General features: G+C 35.1%; 1 protein-coding gene across 1 annotated transcript in view; it reads right to left on the reverse strand.

The window, feature by feature from the left end:
* LOC111720084 overlaps positions 1–20,976 on the reverse strand; it is a 45,216-nt gene extending 24,240 nt beyond the window's left edge. Inside the window, exons 1-5 of the mRNA XM_023500778.2 lie at positions 20,756–20,976; positions 20,378–20,530; positions 16,960–17,108; positions 13,922–14,062; positions 11,991–12,185 (exon numbers count right to left, since the gene is read on the reverse strand). Coding sequence (XP_023356546.1) covers positions 11,991–12,185; positions 13,922–14,062; positions 16,960–17,108; positions 20,378–20,530; positions 20,756–20,935 — 818 coding nt within the window. The 5' untranslated portion in view covers positions 20,936–20,976. The remainder of the gene's footprint in view (positions 1–11,990; positions 12,186–13,921; positions 14,063–16,959; positions 17,109–20,377; positions 20,531–20,755) is intronic.
* Between the last annotated feature and the right edge of the window lie 3,170 nt (positions 20,977–24,146).

Here is a 24,146-nt window from a genome sequence, read left to right on the forward strand (position 1 = left end):
ATGTATTTTGTTTTATTTCTGCACTTAAAAGCATGATTTTGAGAAGGAGCCTATGGACTTCCCCAGGTTGTCAATGGACATCCTTCTCCAGAGGTCAAGGGACAGGAAAAAAAAAACAAACAAACATTAAGCAAGTCTAGTCTAATGGGGACCTCCTCTGTTTGCTGTTTATATATGGAGCAGAATACTTTCTTTGTTCCAGAAAATAGTGATTCTGAATAATAATTTAAATCTTCCTCCCTCCCTCCTTTCTCTCTCTCTCTCTCTCTCTCTCTCTCTCTCTCTCTCTCTTTCTTTCTTTCTTTCTGTTTCTTTTTTTCATTGTTTCTTTCTTTCCCTCTTTCTTTGTTTCTTTCTTTCCCTCCTTTCTTTCTTTCTTTCCCTCTTTTTTCCTTCTTTTTCCCTCCATCTTTTCTTTCTTTCTTTCTTTCTTTCTTTCTTTCTTTCTTTCTTTCTTTCTTTCTTTCTTTCTTTCTTTCTTTCTTTCTTTCTCTTTCTCTTTCTCTCTCTCTCTCTCTCTCTCTCTCTCTCTCTCTCTCTCTCTCTCTCTCTCTCCTTCCCTCCCTTCCTTTTTTCCTAGATTATTGAAATCCTTTCCTAATTGATCTTCCCATCATACTCTCTCATCACCACTGTTTCTCCTCCATACTGGCACGAAAATAATTTTTCTTAAGCTCTGATCTGACCATGTCATTCTCCTACTCAATCAACTCCAGAGGGTCCCTATTGCCTTTATCTGTCTTTCCAGCCTTATCAAACATTATTTTCTGTCCCTTCCACTAAGAACCAGAGGAATGGACCTGCTCTATTCCTTACATAGATCATTTCATCTTCTCTCTTCATGTCTTTGATTGGTTGTTACCAATACCAAAACCCATGATGACATTCTCCCCAGTTTCTCTTTTTACATAAATTTTTATTGATATCTTCTATTTTTTAGAACAGTTATTCCAAGCCTCCCTCCTCCTCCCACTCTGAAAAGTTACTCTATATAACAAATGGTATTTTTTTAGAAGAAAAAAAAAACCAGCACAATTGATTTGAACTAATCTTGGAGTCAGGAAGACTTGGAGTTAGATTCTACCACTGATATGTGCTAGTTAAGTGACTGATAAGTATCTAAAGCTAGATCTGGAAGCTACTTGGTACTTTGGACAAAAGTACCAAATCTTGCCACTTATTAGCTGTGTGAGTCACAAGTCACTTAACTTTTGTTTCCTTATTTATAAAATGGAGATAATGATGGCATCTCCTCTCCATGGTATAATTTTAAAGTGCTTACCAAAGAGTAGGCATTTAATAAATGCTTATTTTCTTTTTTTCTCCCCTCCTCTCCTTTTTTTCTCCTTTATATTTAATTACTTGGTATTTATCTAGATGGTAAAGTAAATAGAACTCGGGATTCATGAAAAATGATTGCATAACAACAAAATTTATTTTAAAATTCTGTGTATGTATGTATGCAATTCAAATACATACACATATATGTGTATAAGATATAGATATATATTCTAACTGGGAAATAAGTACATAGATATAAATATATGTATAAGAAATGATACAATATATATGCAAATATACATATATGAAAGAAATGGCAAACTAGTATCTCTGCCAAGAAAATCATAAATGAGATTACAAAGTCAAACATGACAACTGAACAACAAGACATATACATATATCTACATGCACAAATATATACATACTTAACCATAAGCATGTATATACACATATAGATATACAAGTGTGTATATCTATGTATGTGTATACTTGTCTTTCAGTACCCACAGTGGGTACTTAATAAATGCTTGCTAAAAAAAAAATAAAACAACAACAAAAAAAATAAAAGCTTGCTGATTGATTGAACAAAGAAACAGCAGCTCAGGTTTATAGAACACATTCAACACAACTATGGAGCTGAAAGGGTTCTCTGGGATCCCATTGTCTAGCTCGTGCTAGAATTTAATGCTAGAAAGCTCAGCATTAATGTAATCCAACCCCTTGGATTTTACAGATAAGGCAACCAACGCCTAGAGAGAGTAAATTATTTACTGCACAGGTCATGGATCAGAGATCAGGAGATTTAAGAACCAAAAAGGGCTCTAAAAGTCATTAAGTCCAGTCCCAAGGGAGGAAGAAACAGAATCAAAATTCTAACCCAGGTCTTTGACTACAAATTCTACATACTGCCAGGAGTCAAATTTCTCATTTCTCATTTATTCAAATATGGGCATTTTTTTCCATGGAATAATTTTGAACTTTCCTTCTCTTCCCTACATTATAAAGCCAAGGACAGGATTCTCTTCCCTTCTGGATCCAACCTCCTTTGCTAGGAAATGTCCGTAGCACAATTTGAGTCCTATTTTGATCCTGTTTCTCTCTTCTTTATCCCCTTAATAATAATAACTTCCATGCATATAATTCCTTACAGTTTACAGTTTGCTCTTCTTTCTACCAGATATTTACAACAACATTTTGAGAAAGGCAGGTCAGGGATCATTGTTCTTATTTGTGTAGACTTAGAAGTGACTTGCTCAATATCACCCAAATAATTCGCAGCAGAAATGGGGTTAGAACTCAGGTTTCATAATTCCCTGTCCAATACTCTTAAGACTGTCTCACTCACTGTTGCATGTTGTCCTGGATGTGGGATTATTCTTCCTTCCAGGTCCCTTCTGGCTTTTCCAAGCAGAACAGAATAGTAAAGCGAGTTTTAGGTTCAAATTCCTGTGATTTTGGGCAAATCATGTAATCTCTCTGAGTCTCCCTTTCTTCATGCATAAAATGAGACCATTGGCTAGATAGTTTCTAAGGTCTCTTCCAGTTTTAAATCATCTCAATCATAGATTCTTCTTGCTTGAATCCCACTACTTCAGGAATGTTTTTTAACTAGCCCCTTCCTCTGACTCCCTCCCTGATCCACAGGTGAAGGAAGAACTATTTTTTTAAAGTAGTGAATTCTTTCATTTTCAATTGTTCATATAAACTATATAACAAGGAGGGAAAGCTTATTAATAGACATAGAATAATATGCCCAAATTAAATAGTCCAAAAATTGTAAATGCACACATTTTATGTTTTCTATGCTCTTGAGATGAATTGTTCTTCCTGATTATAAACTTCTTTGTTGGAAATCAAATCAATAAAATGAGCAACATGGTTAGATATGTAAAAGAAAGCATAAATAGCAGCTGTGCCCCAGGCATCTTCATGTAACTCCACCTTCTGAAAATTTTCTCCTCATCAGCCTAACAGCAAGAATAAACTCATTGCCAACTGTCAGGATCATAAGTTGCCGTCCCCCTTTTCAATTAATGATGGCCTGATTAGCTAGACAACTATTTTTGGAATATGTTCTGTACAGAGCTCTATGAGCAATTAAATCAGTAGGGAGACTTGTTAAAACACTTGTAGCTAAGGTGGTAAGTTCTTTTATCAGTCTTGCTAAGCTTTCCTATGTTTTTGTTGATAATAGCATTGCTTTAGGTAAAGAGTGCTCTGAACACCTTAAAGATGTAAAAATCCAGTTCTTTTTTCCTACCTTTTCTATAAGTTCAATTATATCAAGAAGTATTCTATTCCTAAGAATAATGAAATTGAGCAGAACCAAGATAACATCGGATATGATAACAACAATATTGTTTTAAGAACAACTTTTAGTGACTAAGTCATTTTGACTATTATAAATGCCCAAATTAACTACATAAGGACATATGAAGGAAGACACTATTTGAATCCAGAGAAAGAACTAACAATACAAATACATATACAATACTTTTGCATATATGTATATACATATTTGTGTTTAACGGTAGCCATTTCTGGGGTAGGGGGAGAGAACAAAAGAAAAAAAAGTTACCCAATAACTTTATTATATATTTAAAAGGAATAGCAAGTTCGTATTTGTGGGTTTTTCTATTCTACTATGTTATAGAAATGTTTTGCTTTATTTCTTAAATTCAGAATATAATAAATTTTTTAAAAAGAAGAAAAAAGAGCAGTGACCAATAGGATCTGTGAGCTCACCATATTCATAAACTTGTTGCTGCTTGTTGCTTGTCCCCTATTAAGAGTTGCAAAACCCATTTGTCAGTGACTAAAGAACAAATGAGACAAGTCTCAGATGCAGAAAGTGAAGTAGAAGTCCTATTATGAAGAGTATCAAGTGACTTCTGTTCCTGCTCACAGGTCACTTGCTTTCCCATTTGGTGCTTGCAGGGATTGGGAGAGTGAGCCAGTCTGGAGGGAAATCTCTAAATAGATGTGGGGAAGTAAACTCTGACTCTGATTTAAGGGTTAAAATCAAAGAGTCTTAGAGCAAGAAGTGGCAGTAAATGCCTATTCAGTGGAACTCTTGGGACTTTTGATTCTGTTTCTTCATGAGGCATACATTCAAGGAAAATAGTCTTTCATAGCACACCAGATTGATGACAAATATCTACAGACAATGTGAACTATATAAGCACAAATGACATTCCTTGGAGGAACCCCCAAAATACTGATCATAATTATGAAATTTTGGGAAAGAAACTGAAGAACAAAGGGTCATGGGATGTGTTTCCCTCACTGTTGCCTATTAAAGGCAAGAATAAAGAAGACAGAAATTAAGTTGGAAAATGAGCATTTGGCTAAGAAACTGATGTTAGAGAGTGGGATGTGGATTTTTTAATCACAACTTATAGAATAGTTGACAGTTTCTTGGCCAGAGACAGAGTATGTCTAACAAAGGCTAGTAAGAATATTTTTTGCCAGGTGTCTTACAATTTTAATTAAAAGGGTTTTAAGTTAATAAGAATGGGGGAGGAATGCTCCCATATTGAGAATATCAAATTGATTCTGATTCCATTTTATAACTGATTCTGTTCTGTATCACTTCCAGTGTGTAAAATTGCCTAAGCTATATTTCTTTTTCTCCAAGTTGAGTTCAGAAGTCTAGCTTTCCTAACTGAGATATTAAGAAGGAAGGAGGGGTTGTTACTATTCCTGCATTCCTGACTAACATCCATCATATTGTTTTCCATCATCTATGATATTTCAGACTTTGAAACCAATTATATTATATTATAATTTATATTATTTTATGATCTGTTCTTTATTCTTTTGTACTTCCCAAAACTATATGAAGGCTAGTAGGCTAGAAAGCTGCTTTGTGGTCTTTTAACTGATTAGGAGTTGAGATACTTTTTATTGATAAATTGAAGACTCTCAGAACTTTCAGTCTACTTAAGTTCCTTCCTTCTTTCCTTCTTTCCTTCCTTCCTTCCTTCCTTCCTTCCTTTCTTTTTTCCTTCCTTCCTTCCTTCTTTCCTTTCCTCTCCCCTTTCCTTCTTCTTTCCTTTCCTCCTTCTTTCCTTTCCTCTCTCCTTCCCTCCTTTCCTCTCCCCTTCCCTCCCTCCCTCTTTTCCTTCCTTCCTTTCTTTCTTCCTCCCTCCCTCCCTCTTTCCCTCCCTCTCTTCCTTCCTTTTTTCCTTCCTTCCTTCCTTCCTTTCTGCCTACCTGCCTACCTGGCTTCCTGCCTTCCTACTTTCTTTCTTTCCTTCCTTCCTGTCAAGTGTATGAGTCCAGATTTGAACTCAGGTCAGGATCAGTGCTCTAATATGATACCTAGCTTCTCCAGTCTATCTTACTTTTAAAAAACAACAGTACATACATTAAAGTTAGATTTCATGAATCAGGAATTACTTCATTTTGAGAATTCCTCCATTCTATACTATATAGAAAGTACCAAAAGATATACTCTGAAATACATAGGAGAAAAAAATCCAAGAAAGGGAGTAGTAGTACATCCCAAAGTCTCTCAAGACACTTCAAAAAATGAATATTTCAATTAAAATTATGTGGTTGTGAATTGATATCAACATTTGGCAGTATTTATCTGTGTCAATAATAATAACAATAACAATAACTAGTATTTATGAAGATTTACTATATGCCAGATACTAACTTTGAATCTCAATTGTACAAAACATTATCTGCTCCCCTCCCAATTTAATTCTTTTCATTAGTAGATCTGTTACAAAAAATTGTATTAAAGCATAATTTTATTTTGAATATCATCAATAAAACATTTATGCAATTTTTCCTCTCACTTGTAAATAAATATAAATCTAATTTATATATGTAATACATAAAAAAATAAATATAATCTCTTCTATTGCCTGTTGGCTTACAAAATCTAAAGTATTTCTTACTCTGTGGCCCTTTATAGAAAAAAAGTTTGCCAATTCCTGATGTAGACTTATGAAAGTGATGAAAATGTTAATAATTCTGATTAAATTGAAAGAGTGCTGATGCTAGCAGAATCTCAGTTATCAATTGTACTTTTGTGGTTTTAGGCTTTCATCTAGCTTTTTTGAACTCAAGCTCTTTATTGTAGTCAAGTTCGCATTTTTCCATTTCAATTAGTATTTATAATGAAATGGAATGACAAGGACTGGGGAAGAAAAAGTCTTTGGGGAAAGACTCTGGGAAGTCACCCTGAAAATGAGAAATCCAAAAGGTGATTTCTAACAAAATTCTTCAGGAACATAGAGCTGTTACACAAAGCCTGAAGACCAAACCCTAATATCTTCTATCCCCATTAAGATAAGAACAAAACAGGTAGCAGGAGAAAATGATTTTTTGATTGATTTTAGGAAGAGCTGGGAATGGCACTAGGGGTCTATATCCCAAAGAGATCATAAAAATGGCAAAAAGACCCACATGTGAAAAGATGTTTTTAGCAGCTCTTTTTGTAGTGGCAAGGAATTGGAAATTGAGTGGATGCCCATCAATTGAAGAATGACTGAATAAGTTGTGGTATATGAATTTAATGGAATACTATTATTCTATAAGAAATGATGAACAAACTAATTTCCAAAAAATCTGGAAAAACTTAAGATAAACTGATGTTGAGTGAGTGAGAAGAACCAGGAAAACATGGAATACAATAACAGCAACAATGCATGATGATCAACTATAACAGACTTATCTCTTCTCAGCATACAATGATCCAAGACAATTCCAGTAGATTTGTGATGGAAAACACCATCCTCATCCAGAGAAAGAACTATAGAGACTGAATGCAGATCAAAGCACACAATTTTCACTTTTGTTTTTTTGTTTTTTCTTTCTCGTGGCCTTTCCCTTTTATTCTGGTTTTTTTCACAACTTGATTAATATGTAAATATGTTTAAAATGACTATACATGTATAACCTATTTCACATTGTTTGCTATCTTGGGGAGAGGGTAAGGGAAGGAAAAAGGGAAAAAATTGGAACACAAAATCTTACAAAAATGAGTGTCAAAAACTGTTTTTATTTGTAATTGGAAAAATAAAAGAAGATCTGGTATTATAGCCTTTTAAAAGATTAACCAAGAAAGACTATTGATTTTCTTTCAAACTGTAGATTTTAGACCTGGAAAAGGTCTTAAAAAACTCTATGTTCATAGGCTCTGGAACTAGGAGAAATCTGAGAGATCATTTACTTGAGTCCCTTTTTTTTTTTTTTTTTAAATAGATGAAGAACATGAAGACCAGAAGGTGAAGTAACTAAGCCCAGGTCAGATGGTTTACAAAAGAGTCAGGACTCCTGGAGACCAGTTTTGTTGGCTCTCAGGTCACTTTCTGGGCCACATTTTAGCAACACAATGGATTCTCAAGTACTAGGACTGATTTATTTTTAGCCTTCTTAGAGGCAGTAGGATGGACTCTTAAAACTTCTCATAAGACAGTTTCTGATCCCAAGGGACTGTGGTGCAAAACAGTTTCCAAGTTTAATTTATTTTCTGCTGGTTGTGCATTGCAATGGCATTCCTGCCCCCAGATATCCATGACAGTCATAAGTCTCTCTTAGGCTTGTCAGATGTAAAGGGATTGCTCATTCCAGTTGACACAATAGGCTATTTTCTGGATTTGATTTAACAGCACCCATGAGCCACTGGATTGTCTTTTTCCACCAGATTCTTTAAGAATATAGTAACTGATCGACAGTCAGAGTGAGAGCTTTGAAAGAGAGAGTGAATTAGAAGAAGACAGAGGAACTGAAAAGAATAGTTTAAAACCAACCAAACACACACACACACAATACATTTGGGAATTTTTTTTTCTGTTTCTTTCGTGGAATTATTTCTCATCTTTACAGATACTGACATTTTTTAATAATTGAGTCAAAATCTGACACTCCTCTTTGTCCAACTATATGGACAAACAAATGTCTTTTTAGAGTCTCCAGATTGGATGGATCTTTACCAAAGAAATTTCTGAAATAAAATGATGAATTGAAAATTTCCCCTAATCTTCTCTTCCTACTTTTCTTTACTATGAATTGCTATATATAATTATGCCCAAGATCGCACTGTTCTGCTTATGTGAATATTTCCTTAAGCATATGATAGAGAAGAAAACATGGACTCCGTTTTAAATTTTTTTAAGCCTGTATCTCTATTTTGCACAGGTTGAAAATACAATGGCTAGTTCCAGGGCTGATTCCACTACTGATTGATCCAAAACATTTTACCTGTTTTATTTCCTACCTGAACTGGTTCATCTTTCTTAATACAACCTAGAAAGGCCTCCCCATTCCCAGAGTCTACCACATTAATGGTAGACTTAGTGTGATTACCCCATTAGCTTAGCTCACTGAAGCTCAGAACTCCTGAGCTCAAGAGATCCATCATCCTCAGCTCCAGGGATGATAGGTGTGCCCAACTGCAGGCACTCACTATTTTCGTGTATATCATTGAAGTTTTCAGAATGTGATTATTAAGATTTCACATTATACATTCAAATGTTAAGCCAATTGAGCTAAAAATACCATTGGATGTCTGAGAGATAAGAGAATAATCAGTATAAGGAGCAAGGATTCGTAGTGGAAAAAGAGAGCCAGTCTTAGAGTTAGGAAAACCTAGATTCACATTTTGTTTCTAATACATTGACTATGAATGTGGATAAATCACTTTCTAATACACTGACTATATGAATGTGGGTAAATCACTTTCATTGCCCTGCTCCTCCCCATCCCCCATCCCAGTAACTCTCTAAAATTATAAATCACCAAATCTGTTCAGGTTTGGTTTGGTAGAGGGAATTTCCCCACTAAGCATTTCATATTTCAGTGAAATGATAGATTCAAGCCAAAAAAACTCCATCAAAAAAGAAAGAAATCTCAGGAAAAAGAATACTCTAGGCATAGTTCTTACTGGTGATCGATGTCCCTTGAATAGTTTTGGCAATAGTAACAAGAATTTATTCTCATGACAAGTCCTAGTTATTTATATTTTTCTAAAATTTACATATAAAATATGATTATCTTTTCATATTACATTATGTACAAATCACATAGTAAATAGCTAGGATTGATAAAGCACTTTAGGGTTTGCAAAGCACTTTATATATATTATATCATAAAAATATATAATATATAACATAAAATATATCATAATATTAAAATATATAATAAATAAATATATATTAGCTTATCTGAACCATATAGCAATTCTTTGAGGCAATATTATTATTATCCCCTTTTTATAGATGAGAAAACTGAGTTTGAGAAGCGTTGAAAATAACTCTCCCAGAGTCACATAGTTGACAAGTATCTGAGAAAAGATTTGAATTAATCTTCTTGATTCAAAAAATAGCTTTCTTATCTATTATGTCATCTAACTGGCTTTTAAAAGGTAATATTTATAGAATTGTTATAATATTTACAAAGCACTTTACATATATGTTCCTCCACCTTCCCTTATCACTGCTTTATCATGGCAAAGGGGTTTGTGTCAGTCAATGAAACTATGAGCTATGTTGTAAAGGGTTGCCCAATAGAGATCATAGTAGAGAATTCTGACAAAAGGTGATCTATTGAGTGAGAAGAAAATGGGAAACTATTCCAATATTTTTGTCAAGAAAACCCTATGGACAGTAATAATGGTCCATAGGGTCATGAAGAATCCAATAGGACTGAATGATCATACAACAATTACATGTCATCTCAATTGGTTTTCACAATGATCTTATGAGGTAGATATTATTATCTTCATTTTACTAATGGTGAAACTCAGCCTGGAAGAGAAAATAAGGTAGGATTTGAACTCAGGTCTTTTTGATTTCAAGTTCCATAAGCTATCCACTACACCAGAAGTATCAAGCATGATGCTTGTGACCTACAGCACTCCTGAGTACAACCCAAACCTGATTAAAATGTGGCTTTTAAGCTGATTTTAATGTGATCATATTAATTAACCAATTAGCATTTATTAAGTGCCTACTATATACTGTGCACTGTTAAGGACCAGATATCTTAACAAATATGAATATATATATATTTGATTTGTATATATGATATCTTAATTAAAAAAAGAAATATATAAACATGAATGCTGGGGATCTTTTTGTACAGTTTAGTGGCTCTTGATCTTTTGCAAATCTGTATGACCTGGCACTAGTACAATTTCTGGGGATCATTCAAAGTGATGAAATTCTTGTCCCATAAAGAGAACTATGTCCATTTGTGAGATACAAAACATCAGCCAACCCAAGAGAGAGGGAAAATAGCACAAGATGATGTTGGAAATAATGGCAAAGAGGAGGGAATCATTGTAAAAGACTACCTTTCAATTTCTTTTCCCTTCTCTTTCTTTTAGAGAATTTTATTTGATATTCAGAATTAACAAACAATCTGAGGATTCAGAAAAATCCTCAAAAACTCTTTAGATGGGTTGTAAATACTATATTTGTCAAGCTCCATTAGCTATAGGGATATATATATATGTTTACTACAAAGCCATTACTCTAGCTCTTGGCATCTCTTAATCTTCATTTCTCTTGACATTAGAGCAATTGCTTTGAACAAAGAGTCATGAGATTCTTCTCTCCTGGGAAACTGGGTTAGATTGTCATTGATTAATTAGAGAGATAGCAGCTCAGCCTGAGGTTAGCCGATCTTAATTGCTTAGTCTTTCTTGGGATTCTTGTCATTCTCAGAAAAAGAAGCCCCATTTGAAGAAAGACTTCTAATCACACACCTGTGATCTATAAGGGACTTAGGTCAGTTTCCTCTTCATGTTGAAGACATGTGTGCTTAGGATGTTATAGAGCCAGTTTCTTAAACTGTGGGTTGTGACCTCATATGGGGTCATGTAATTGAACATGGGGATCATGTAATGATGATTTATTATCAGTAAATGTTGGATTTTTATACCTATTTTATATATCTACATACCCAGAATCATGTAAAAATTTCTGGGGCAAAAAAGGAGTCACGAGTGAAAAAAAATTATAGAGCAATGGATAGGAAGTCAAAAGATCTGGTTTCAAGTCTTAGGTGTCTTATCTATGTGAGCTTGGGTCAAGTTATTCTTCCCTTCAGTGATATTCAATCATCTCCCTTTGTACAGTGGAATTATTACTCACAACACAGAGTCACAGAGTCATTGGGAAGAGAGCTCTTTCTAATCCAACTTGAGAAGAATTTATTTAGTGCCTACTATATACAAAGCATAGAGCTAGATACTAGTAATACAAAGACCATATAAATGTGAACTATTAATGTCTGAAACTCAATTAAAACACTGTATCTCCAATCTCTGTTCCCCCCCCCCCCGGCCCCCAATGCCTAGAAGGCTCTACCATCTGACCTCTATTCCTTAATTTCTTTGTTTTCCTTCAAGATTCAAGTCAAATTCCACCAATTCAGGAAGCCTTTCCAGGTGCCCCAGGTGCTACAGTCTTCCTACTTTCAAAGAGCCTTCTATCTACCCAGAATCTTCCTAGTTATTTACATGTCAGCTTCCCCATTGGAATGTAGGCACCTTGAGGGCAAGTTCCTCCTTGCTTTTGGCGATATTCTTGACATTTGGCACAGTACCTGGTACATAGAATTAGTTTACTAAATGCTTGTTGTCTTGTCTTGGCTATTAATTACTTTTCCATAAAATCTTTTGAGTCATTGGAATAATAATTTTTTCAAATGAATTATGTACATTTAATAAGAAAAAAAATCCTTCTAAGAATATTTGTATCAGAGTGACCAGGTGTTCCTTCACTTCTAATTTACCTGGAAGCACTTGTTGAGATGAGCTTCTTCGGTATCGCAAGATCTTTTTTCTCCTGTCTTTCCCCTGGGTTTCTGCAAATTCTGCTATGTGTTTAATGAGAGCCAAAGCCCCAGAACATTGTAAGTAATTACCATTAAGATAAAGTTCACTAGAGGAAAGAGACAAAATAAAGATTTTAAGTGATATTATTTTCAGTCTCTTTAAGCACCAACTACATGCAGAAGTATATGTATATATATATATATAATATATATACACATATATATGCATATACACTCATATAAACACACATATATATTAGCAGAGGAGGCATTTAGTAAGTGATTGCTGAATTGAATATCAAAAATTCTTTTTTAGTCATATTGTGGAAAAATATTAAATCTTACAAAAATGAATGTTGAAAGCTATCTTTATATAAAATACTATTAAGAAAAAATGGAAATATGTTTAAAATGATTGTACATGAATAACCTATATCAGATCACTTGCTGTCTTGGGGAAGGGGAAGGAAGGGAAGGGAGGGAGGGAGCAAAAATCTGAAACTCAAAATATTGCAGAAATGAATGTGGCAGAAAAATATTAAATCTGATCTTTGCATTTAATGCAATATCTAATAGAACAATAGTCCCTTAATCTTCTATAACTCCTCAGTTTCAAATAGACCTCTCTGAATCAATAACTTAATCCCTTTTGAAAAGAGAAAGAAGGTAGTGCCTTTATGTAGGGTCATAGTATTCCTTCTTTAGTGGATGGGAAAGGCAAAGGTCTTAACCAACACTTATTTTTCTTTCTGAGTTTAGTTGCTATCATTAATCCATCTTCTGGGGCCTCAGGTCTCATTCTTGCTTTAATATACTTTTCTAAAAGAAAGGGTCAGGCTTGAGAGAAAAGATTTTAGTGGAGGCCATTGTTTGCTGAGTTTGAGTTGATAAATGTTCCTTCCTTCAGATTAGTCTGGAAAGAAGCTTTAGACTGGAGAAATATTTATTTCTTGATATTTTCAGTGTATCTAAAAAGAAGATTTTTAATACACTTTCACATTACAGAGACTTCAACTTAGATTCCAGTGGATCCATCATCTGCATTGGTCTTCTCTCCACTAGTGCAGATTACAACCCATCCTCATGTCTTCATCCAGGGCAGATCTTGCCTATCTGTGCTACCTTCTACAAGTGGCCTTTTCCAATCCATCTGAATTCTAGTGCTTTCTTCCTGTTAAATTTTTAAAAAAAACATTTAATTTACATATAACTTGTTTGTACTTATTTCTTTGCATGCTGTCTGCTGATTGTGACTTCTTTGAGGACAGGGATTTTCTTTTGTTTTTTGTTTTTTTTTGTATTTACAGCACAGTGCCTGGCACATAGTAGATGCTTAACAAAGGTTTATTGACTGATTGATATCTACAGCAACCTAAGCATATTTGGAAAAGGAAGTATAAAGGATTTTATCAGGGAACTATATGATATATATCTATATCTATATTTATCATATTGCCCATATTGCATGGGCAAGGGAGAACAAGTAGACAGCCAGAAAGCTCCATGGATATGTTCTCCATGTCAGAAAAAAATGAAGAAAGTCTCTAGCATGTGGGATGAACTTATGGGAAGACATGAACCAGAAATGTATGGGAAGAACACTCATGGATAGGCTGCACTCTATCTGTGATAAGCTCACAGACCCATTTGAGGAGATATGAAATGTGACCTTATTAAAAGAATTTCAAGATGAGCCAGTCTAAACCATTAGTCTAGAAAAGGAAATAAGATCACAAAGAAAAACTAGGCAGACTCATGAACAAACCCATAAACAAAGAATCGGAAGATACAAAGATTAATCACCAAAAGCTTCCAGAGGCTTTGGCTAGATGGAAGGACTCACCAAATGGAACTTTGGCTAACTGCCCAGCCCAGCTTTGAGCCACTACTTGGTCCCAGATTGCAATAACGGAGGCTGAGAATCTTAAGCTTCTGGTTTTTTTCCAGGCCAGCCATAAGAATGTCAACACCTTCATTTATAAACCTTATCAGAGAAAGAACAAATTAGTTACTTACAGTTCCATTAGAGAAGGAAAGAAGAGATTATCTAATCTGATTCCTTCATTTTAGTGCGGTGTCATGCAATGAGTTCCGGATTTGGAATCTGATTTCAAATTTTTGCTCTGATACTGTCTGCCTTTTGGCTCCTCGGGGCTTCAATATTGTAAATATTGCCTTCAGTATGGCAAAGGGGAGAGATGCAGGAATGGGCAAGATGATCTGGCATTTGAACACAGGCTCTCACCTCCAAATTCACTTCCAAATGTAACATTTCCCATTTGGTAACTATTTGTGCAGCAACCTTTGGGATTAATTTCTTTACATATCAAATGAGAAGTTTGGACCAGGTGACTTTCTCTTCCCATCGCTCTGTGCCAAAATATTCAGCTGCTTGTTTTTTTGGGGATCTGAAACTCACTGAAATTACTCTCCAAAAAGGTTTTAGCTGATTAGGGATTAAGGATTATAAACTTTCCTGGCTAGGTAAGTGCAGTGCATAAAGTGTTAGACCAGAATCCAAAAGACCCCAGTTTAAATACTGCCCCAGATTCTTCCTAGCTGTATAAGCCTGGGCAAGTCATTTGCCTCAGTTTCCTCAACTGTAAAATGAGAAATAATTTGTAAAAATGAACTTAGCTGGGAAGGTCTTTGAATGAAAGAAATATAATACACATCCAGACCCTTCTCTGCTTAATACTTCAATTCAACAAATGTTTACAAAGTATCAAATATGTATAAGGAGAGAAGCAGTCTTAGTCTAAGATCCAGGTTCACCATCCAGCCTTTGAAACATACTAGCTGCATTATCTCGCAGAGGGGAAGTCATTGAACATTTCTCTGATTTAGGCAAATCTGTAAGACTTTCAGTAATAGGTGAAGAGTTGATCTCCATTGGAGGAGGGAATTTCCATACTGAGAGTTCCCTACACCTACGACATCACAGCTAGATCAAGAATAAAGCTAAACAAAAATAGGTCAGATTCTGATCAGAGCTGACTCTGGGATTCAAAGATAATAAATAAAAGCAGCTTCTGTCTTTAAGAAGGTTATAATTTTCTGGAAGAGTAAATAGATAAAAAATACATTAAAATTTGAGAAAGAAGAGATTAATAACAATGAGGAGGGGACTGGAAAGTTCTTTGGAGGTGACAGTTAAGTGGAGAAAGGAAGGAAACTAAATAATTTAAGAGGGAAGTTGAGAAGGAAGTACATTCCACACACGTAACTCAGCCAATATAAAGGTATGAAGTCAGAAGATGGAATGCCTTGTTCAGGGAATTACAAAGATATCGGTTTATCTGGAATGTAGCGTAAAATGGAGCAGAATGAAATAAACCAGGAAAAGTAGGCTGGAGCTAGGTTGTGGTGATTGCTAAATGTCGAGCCAAAGAGTTTGATTTTGTTCCTAGAGACAATAGAGAGCCATTGAAGATTTTAGAGCACAGGTATCACAGGATCAGGCCCGTCAGTCAACAAGCATTTATTAAGCATCTGCCATGTACCAGACACTGTGCTAATCATGAGCATAAGCAAGATTTTGACAGTAAGGTGAAGAGATAAAAGAAGGGAGAAGCTGGAAGTGGGGAGACAAATTAGGAAGCGACTGCAATCAATCAGGAAAGGGATGACAAGAGCTTCAGCTATGGCGATGGTCATGAGAATAAAGAGAAATGATTAAAAATGAGAGAAGTCATGAAGGAAAATCTATGAGATGAAGTGATTTACTCAGGATCCCACTACCAGCAGGTATCAGAGGTAGGTCTTCCTGACTTCAGTTGGCTATGGATTTCTAAATCCCATAGTTTATAAATAGAGGGATAATGACAGGGGAAAGGGGATCTCCTCTCCTTACCCCATCTCCAATCTGATCTAGTTAGAGCACATCCCATGTAATGCTGAGCCTGCATCCTGACCACGTCCAGAGAAATATGGATCAGTGAAGAAAGGTTTGCCAATTTGGGATGACCTAGCAAATCCAGCCTGGTCACCTATCCCCCACCTTCTTTTGACTAAAAAGGGAGAGGCTGAAGTAAAACCACAGTCAGAGAGGATTAGTTACTAAACCAAGAGGGATGACCCACTCGATGAATCTTGCAGAGAATAGTCCTGCCCTCCTCATTTCTCTCTCCCTTCTGTTCTGATCATGAAATCAGGATTCTTCAAACTTCTCTTTGGAAGGTGCAGTTCCCATAGTTCCTTTTAGTGTCCAGGATACAGGTTCAGCATCCCATGGGGTATGATCTAGTGAGAACAGATAAGGGAGCCCTGATATTTAATTCTCATGACACAGATCAGCTGAGGAAATGGGCTCAAAGAGATTAAATACTTTGCTTCAACTTCCACTAATAAGTGATGAAGCCAGGATTCAAATTCAAGTCTTTTTTATTTTGAGTCTAGCTTGTTTTACACTACTCTTTTTGCCCAAACAGAACCAGCTGAAATGAGCAAAATGAAAAAATAGAATACAGTCCCACCCTTGAAAATAGTTGGCCCAACCCCAAAAGAGATCATTCTGTTATGGGTTTAACATCACTTACAAATTATTTCAGTCAGTGAAGAAGCTGGATTGTCAACTTGGGATCTAAATGGATTTTCTGAAATGTCTTATGTTGTAATTTTTTTGAGGAGATATTCAGACAATTATTTAAAGAGCAAGAGGATTTCAAGTGCATTACCAGCTCTGCTTTATGAATCCAAGGAGCCAGATTTCCAAATGGATTATAGTTTTCCTTGTAATGGCTTTAAATGGCAGATTCCCTCTCCTAGGACATTAATGAGATCTCCTAGCAACCTTATTTTCCACTTATGATTCTATTTGGCAAGAAGAACTAATGGGTCTGATTAGATACCAGGAAATAATTTTCATATTCTTTTCCTTACTTGTTGTAATCCAATATAATTGAGAGCAAATTGCTGGAAAGGAAAGACTTGCCCAGTCTCTCCAAAGACCACAGATCCATTTGGCTGTTAATGATTTCTAGAGTAGAAAATGGGTACATGGTACGTCCTTGAAGCTCTAGAAGTATGGCCTAAGAACAGAAATTAAGAAATGAATATTTAGCAACCGAAATATAGTCAGTTCTTAAATGTGATGCTCAAAGGTAAACTATATCAACATTATTGCTCCAATTTTCATGTAACATTTAAATGTGGTAGTGCTCAGATCTGGGAAATTCCACTGATTGGGCTCGTACCATTTCTTGGCCTAGAATTCCATGATTTTCAAAATTTTTACTTAAATCCAATAATTAAGTGAAAAAATACTCTAAGTTATTGATAATTAGAAAAAATAAAAATTAGAACAATTCTGAAATACTACCTCACACTCATCAGATTGGCAAACTTGATTAAAAAAAAAAGAAAATTTGAACTGTTGGAATTATTATGGAACATAACCATATTAATGCACTGTTGGTGAAGATATAAATTAGTCCAGTAATTCTAGAAAACAATTTGGAACTGTGACCCAAAAGTTTTATGCTATGCATACCCTTTAACCCAGCAATGCCATTAGTAGACTTGTATTCCAAAGAGATCAAAGAAAAAGGAAAAAGCCCCACCTGTATAAAAATACATACAGCAGCTATTTTTGTAGTACCAAAGAACTAGAAATTAAAGGGATACCAATCATGTGGGGGGAAATTGCACAAATTATGTTATGTGATGATAGAAGTGATGAGTGATTTTAGGGGAATCTGAAGACATGTCCAAGGTTCTCCAGATAATAAATGTCAGAGGCAGGTTTCCAGTGGATTTAGATCCATAGAAGTAGAGGGCATACCCATAGAAATATTGAAATGTCATTTATGAACACAAGAAATAGGATGTAGAAGTATAGATAGGACTTTAGAATGCAGTGACTAATGGCAATGGCAATAGGGATGACCAAACAGGGAAATATCAAAACACATCAATGATAGTCATGTGGTGGAAAAATAGGATCATGGGTTAGAGTTGGAAGAAATCATCATCAAGGTCATGTCATTCAACTTTCTCTTTTACAGATGGGGAATCTGAAAGAGAGAGATGCTGAACATTTGCCTAAGGTCCAAGCAGCAGGATCAGGATTCTATTCCAGAGCTCATATGCTTTCTGTGACACCCTGTTGCCTCAGCCCTGTACTACATAGCTTTGTGAATATTTGTGTGGAAACATTTCCATCTCCTGGGATCAGAACAAAAGGGCAGGTTTTGTAAAGAAATACATTGTGGTAACAGAAAATCACCACTGTTATCCTGATATGGGAGGTTATTTAAAACCATAAATCATAAGAGCATGTAGACCGTCTCTGAACATCTTAGGGATACAGAAACCCAAAGGCAGTTTCAAGGCAGAAGTTTTAGAAACCAAAAAGTGGTTGTGGCTTTGTGGGGGGGGAGCCAAGGGATGGATTTTTTGGAAGAAAATTATATATGGGTCAGATGTAGGGTTTATAAATATAACTTGGTCAAAAACAAAAAAGGCTCCTGGAACTCCTTAACTATGGAGTGGGTCTAGGAGGGATCTTTGATGAAAGGAGATTCCCCAATTGTTGAGTGCTAGATTGGATTGCTGAAGCCATGGGGTGATGGAATAGCTGATGTGGCACACCAGCTCCAGCAGCTCAGAGCCTACCGTGCACAAAATGTACTCAATGGTGTTTAACAGCCTGGTCAGCAAAAGACCAGCTCCAGGTGCAGCAAAAAGAGGGCAGAGAAGACTGGCTAGAAACAGTAGTTAAATTCTTACTCTAGCCTCAGTTTCAAAAACAGATTGTAGAAATGGACCAGCATCCATCGCAGCATTCCAAAGAAGGCCATTTTAAAAAATAATATTTATCTTTAAATTATAAGAAATTACTTCTTTTATAAAGTTATAGGAAAAAGATACAAAAAACTGTTTAAAAAGAAATTTTTTGTTATGTGGGATGACTCTCTGAGAAGGGGAAAGATATAAGAGATATTTAAATGTAAGAAAGTATAAAAAGAAGTGATGTCAATATAAATCTATTTAAAAAATAAAAATCAGACAAAAGCCCTTGAAAGCACCAATGTGTCCAATGATACCCAACAGCCAGTCAAAAGAACTGAGTGTCACATATGTAGGAATTCAGAGGTTGTCTAATACAAAATATACATGTGCAGATATCCCCTCTACAATCAGCAAGTCATTCGTGAAGATCTTCAGGGATGGGGAACGCTCTAGGCAGTTCAATCTACTTTGATTCTTATTTCTGGGTCATTTTTCCCTGTATTTTTAAAAATTACTTTAAGGCACTGCTAACCTTTCTATGTAGATCCTCTTTCCAAAGGTGCAATTTTTATCCTCATACTTGGGAACTTTAATATACACATTTCTGTCTGCTTAGATACGTTGGTCTCTTGGCTCATTAATCTGGACTCCCATGATCTGGACTTTCAATCCACCTCAGGCATACTCATACCTTTGGTCTCACCATCGCCCTTAACATTTTTTTTGTCTCTATGATATAGGACTCTGAAATTGCTCCCTCTAATCCTAATCACCCTCACTTTCACTCTTCCTAAATTTCAAAATGTCCTTTTTTATTGTGAGTTTAACAATTATCAATAAATACAAAGAGCAAGAAAAAAGATTATATAAAAAACTGCATTTGTGTTAATGTATACATACATATATTCATATATGTATACATAAATACACAGAGAGATATTAATGAATAAATGATATATAAATAATATATATAGAAAGAAGAGAGAGATGGGTAAATGATACATAGATAAAGAGAGAGGAAAAGAGAAAGAGATGGATAGATATTGATGAATAGATGACATATAGAGGGAAAGAGATGTGGATAGATGATATATAGATAAAGAAATAGAGAGAGGGAAAGAGATGGATGGATAGATGGAAATATAGATAAGAAAATAAAGAGGGAGAAAGAGACAGAGACACAGAGAGAAACAAAGAGAAACAGAAACAGAGACACAGAGAGAGAAAGAGAGAGGAAGAAGAAGAAGAAGAAGAAGAAGAAGAAGAAGAAGAAGAAGAAGAAGAAGAAGAAGAAGAAGAAGAAGAAGAAGAAGAAAGAAAGAAAAGAAGAAAGAAAGAAAGAAAGAAAGAAAGAAAGAGAGAGAGAGAGAGAACCCTATACCCAATATCTTGTTAGCCTGAATGCCTGTATAAGATTTGAGACAACTTAGAGTCAATTTATAGTGTTTTGTGAAATCCTACAAATTAACATGAGGCATAGAGATTATTATTGAGACATTAACCTGTTTCATATTGTCAGACCAATTGCATAGCAGTTAAATACATATTTTTAAAACCCATGACTTACTAGGCTTGCAACATCTGAATTTTTCAGCTTCATCCCCCAGATGCAAAGTTCTCTTCCCAGCATGTAACGTTCATCTCGAATTGTCTTAAGCAAAGGTTCAAGAGAAACTTCTGGGAAGTCTGTTGGGGAGACGCCAGGGCTTATAAGCATCAACTAAAAGGTAAGAAAAAAAATACTATTGTTGCAAAGAAAATCTGAGTATTGCAATGAAATAAGACAGAAACATGTAGAATTCAATCAGTTGTGGCCTTGAATTTGTTATTTGTGTGTAGGTGAGACTGGAGACAGGAGGTCTGAAAGGGCATCTTCCTTGGTGGGGTAGACTCTGGAAAAATTGATTCAAGTCAGAAAGAGGCAAATTATAGAACACTCCTTCACCTTCCTGAGAATCTGTTCGTTTTCTATGCTGGTTTTCAAGGCCTTCTTGATAGCTGGGCACACAGAAGTCTGAGACTGGACACAATGCTTTTCATAGGTTTTCAGGAACTTTTTAAGAACAGGAACAATAGACAAGGAAGCTCCTTTAATTTTTGCCTTTTCTTTCTTTGTCCTTGGCATGTTTTAAAAATTCTGTGAGAATCTTCTCAATGGCTGAAAGCCTTTACTCATCCTGAAATATGAGTAGAAGATTTACCGTTAATAAGCAGAACTGTACCATCTCTACTAAATTAAATTATACATTCATTAAATATAGGGGGGAAATTGCATCTATAATCAGAGGTTGTTGTTGTTGTACAGTTATGGTTATGGACTCTTTGTATCCCCATTTGGACTTGTCTTAGCAAAGATATTGGAGTGGTTTGCCATTTCCTTCTCCAGCTCATTTTACAGATTAGGAAACTGAGGCAAACAGGGAAGTGACTTTTCCAGAGTCACACACCTAGTAAGTGTCTGAGGCTGCATGTGAATTTTGATCTTTCTAATTCCAGGCCCAGAGCTCTGTCCACTGCTCCAGAATCAGAGGACGTGAATTCAAATCTTGTCTTAGCCACTGACTGTGTGACCCATGATGGGCAGTTTTATCCCACTGGATTTCAGCTTATTTGAAAAATGAAAGAATTGGACAACATGACTTCTAAAATTCCTTTTAATTCCATGATCTATTCTTTGCACCACATAAATGTCAATGTTTTTTATTTTATTTTTTTTTAATATTGCTTTGTTTGGTTATACCCCAGTTTGCACCCTCAGCTCTTGGATTCATCTCCAGATTCTATTTATTTTTGTACTCACAAGTGTTGTTTGTACCTCAGTGTGTATCTATGAATATGTCTTCCACTTATGCACAGCATAATATGCCTCTGAGTCTTATTACCTAATTGACCTTGGGCAAATTATATCATTTCTCTCAGCCTCAGTTTCCCCACTGATAAAAATGAGAGGGCTGATAATATAGATATATAGTTCTTTTTCAGTTTTAAATGTATAACTTTTTGCTTCTAAACTCTATTCTATAAAGGCAATTCCCCTGGAACTTTCCTCTGTCTTCCTCCCATGGTCCATAGGTAAAAGAAAAATTTCTAAACAGTTTTTGGAAGATAAGCTATGATGGTGACTCAAGGGATAGGTCAATTTTTAAAGCAATATTTTATTATTTGATTTACTTTTCTTTCCAGGGAAAACATGAATTTTACAGTACTTATAAACATCAATATGTTTACACTGATTTGTGAACTTAGTACGTTTCAGAATGTTGGAATATCATCAATCCAAAGTACTATGCAACAACAGAAAAAGAGAGAGGAATGCATTAAATTAGGACATTTTGTAGTTAAAAATATAGCAACAACTATATTTGATTGACTTGATTAAATCAAGTCACTGTACTTGGTCATTTTATTGTCACAACAAAACAAGATCATTTCTGATTTTAACTGATTGTCATTTTGCTTAATCATTGTAAGTTTTCATATGGACAAAAATGTTTAAAAATAATATGGAGCACATTTCTTTGTGCCGTTGTCACAGTTGGAAATACAATAAATTTTTTTTCAGGTTCATTATTCACTAAACTTTATTTCAGCACTGTATGTATAGTGCATCTTATTGCAACTTTGGGATTCTTTTTTTTTTTAATAAATTTCTGTGACGTCTAATTTCATCATTACAGAAATTTTAAAAAATAATATGATAATATTTCTAAGGATAAAAATTTACAGACATAACAAATATTTTAAAAATTAGGAGTGTTCATTTTTGATATCTTTAGGAAGGTAAGTGAATACTGAATCAATGCATTGCATGTCAAAAACTGGCACACTTGTATATGTAGTACATTCTCAGATAATTCAGCATTTTAATGGACACTACAGATATCACATAACTGGTAGGTCATTTTTTAAAAAAAAATCCTGGACTCCTAGAGCAAGAATTGGTATCAAGTACTCACTCATTGAAGGGATCCAACTTTTTGCAGGTCCACAGCTAAATATATGAGACAGCTACATAAAATGGAAATAATAATGTTGAAATCAATTAGTTCTATTCCATATTTAAGCACTAATTCTATTTCAATCACTTCATAATTATTTGTATTGATTTTCATTGATGTGTAATTGTTTGTATCGAAGTTAAATGTTGTTCCTAATAAAGCAGCCAATGAAAAATAAAAAGGCAAATTTTGAAAATAATAAAGCCATGACTTCAATATGAGCTGTATATCAATAGCTTTTTTTTTTATCTTTGTTAAAAAAGAACTAGCGTGATTCTCTTGACAAAGAGGATTCTGCTTGACTCAGGCAGTTAATGTAATTATCAATTTTTGTTCTTTAGCCTATTATTCATTGAAGAGGTTTTTATATCTAGGAAATTTTATTGGAGAGGATCTGAACCAATAATTCCATGAGGAAAAAGAAGCTAGAAGGATGACTGATTTGGTCTTTGCTGCTTCATGGCTAAGGATGTTTAGTAATTAAAATAAAGGGGAATTCATCAGGTAGAGCACTGGTATGTCTACCTTTCTTGGTGGAGCACCTCAGGAAACCAGGCAAAGATTTAGGATGTTCATGAGAGTAATGACACTCTCCAATTTGTACAGCCCTGATAAGTGTCCTTTGTGACCTTTGTATTTTGTCAAGTACATGGGGTGATGTCCAGGCTAGTGGTCATTCTTCCCCTTTTCCTCCTTTCCCCAAGTCTCCTATTTTATCCAGTAATTTTACTTTCTTTATTTCCAAAGAGAATGCCAAATAGTTACCCAGAGCCAAGAGAACTTTTTTAGTTACTGAAAGCCTTTAAAACAGTTTTTTTTTCCTTCTAATTGCATGTTTCACCTATATCAGATTGCTTGCTATCTTGGGGGGGGTGGCGGAGAAGAAGAAAAATTTGGAACACAAGGTTTTGCAAAGGTGAATGTTGAAAACTATCGTTACATGTATTTGGAAAAATAAAATACTATTAATTTTTTCTTTTTCTTTCTAATCTTCATTGCACTATTCTCTTGTCTAAATTGGAATAAAAGGGGTAGAGGGTCAGAGAACTGAAGGTCCACTGCTAGAAAGAACCTCAGCAAATGAAACTGAGGGCTATAGAGGTTAACTTGTTCCAGGTCACATAGTCAGTAAACATGAGAAATAGGTTTTAAATCTAGTTCTTCTACTTTTGGTTGTATATTTTCCCCATTGCACTGAATAGAGTACAATTAAAATATTTTGTTGGTTCAGTCAGTGACCCATTGGCCTTTTAATCTGAACATTCAAGGGTTCAAGTCCTTATCCAAAATGAAGTTTTTTCTGTTTTATATTTAAGTCATCTTTCAGTTATCCTCTTC

Source organism: Sarcophilus harrisii, chromosome 3, assembly GCF_902635505.1.
Source record: "Sarcophilus harrisii chromosome 3, mSarHar1.11, whole genome shotgun sequence".
NCBI classification, from domain to species: domain Eukaryota; kingdom Metazoa; phylum Chordata; class Mammalia; order Dasyuromorphia; family Dasyuridae; genus Sarcophilus; species Sarcophilus harrisii.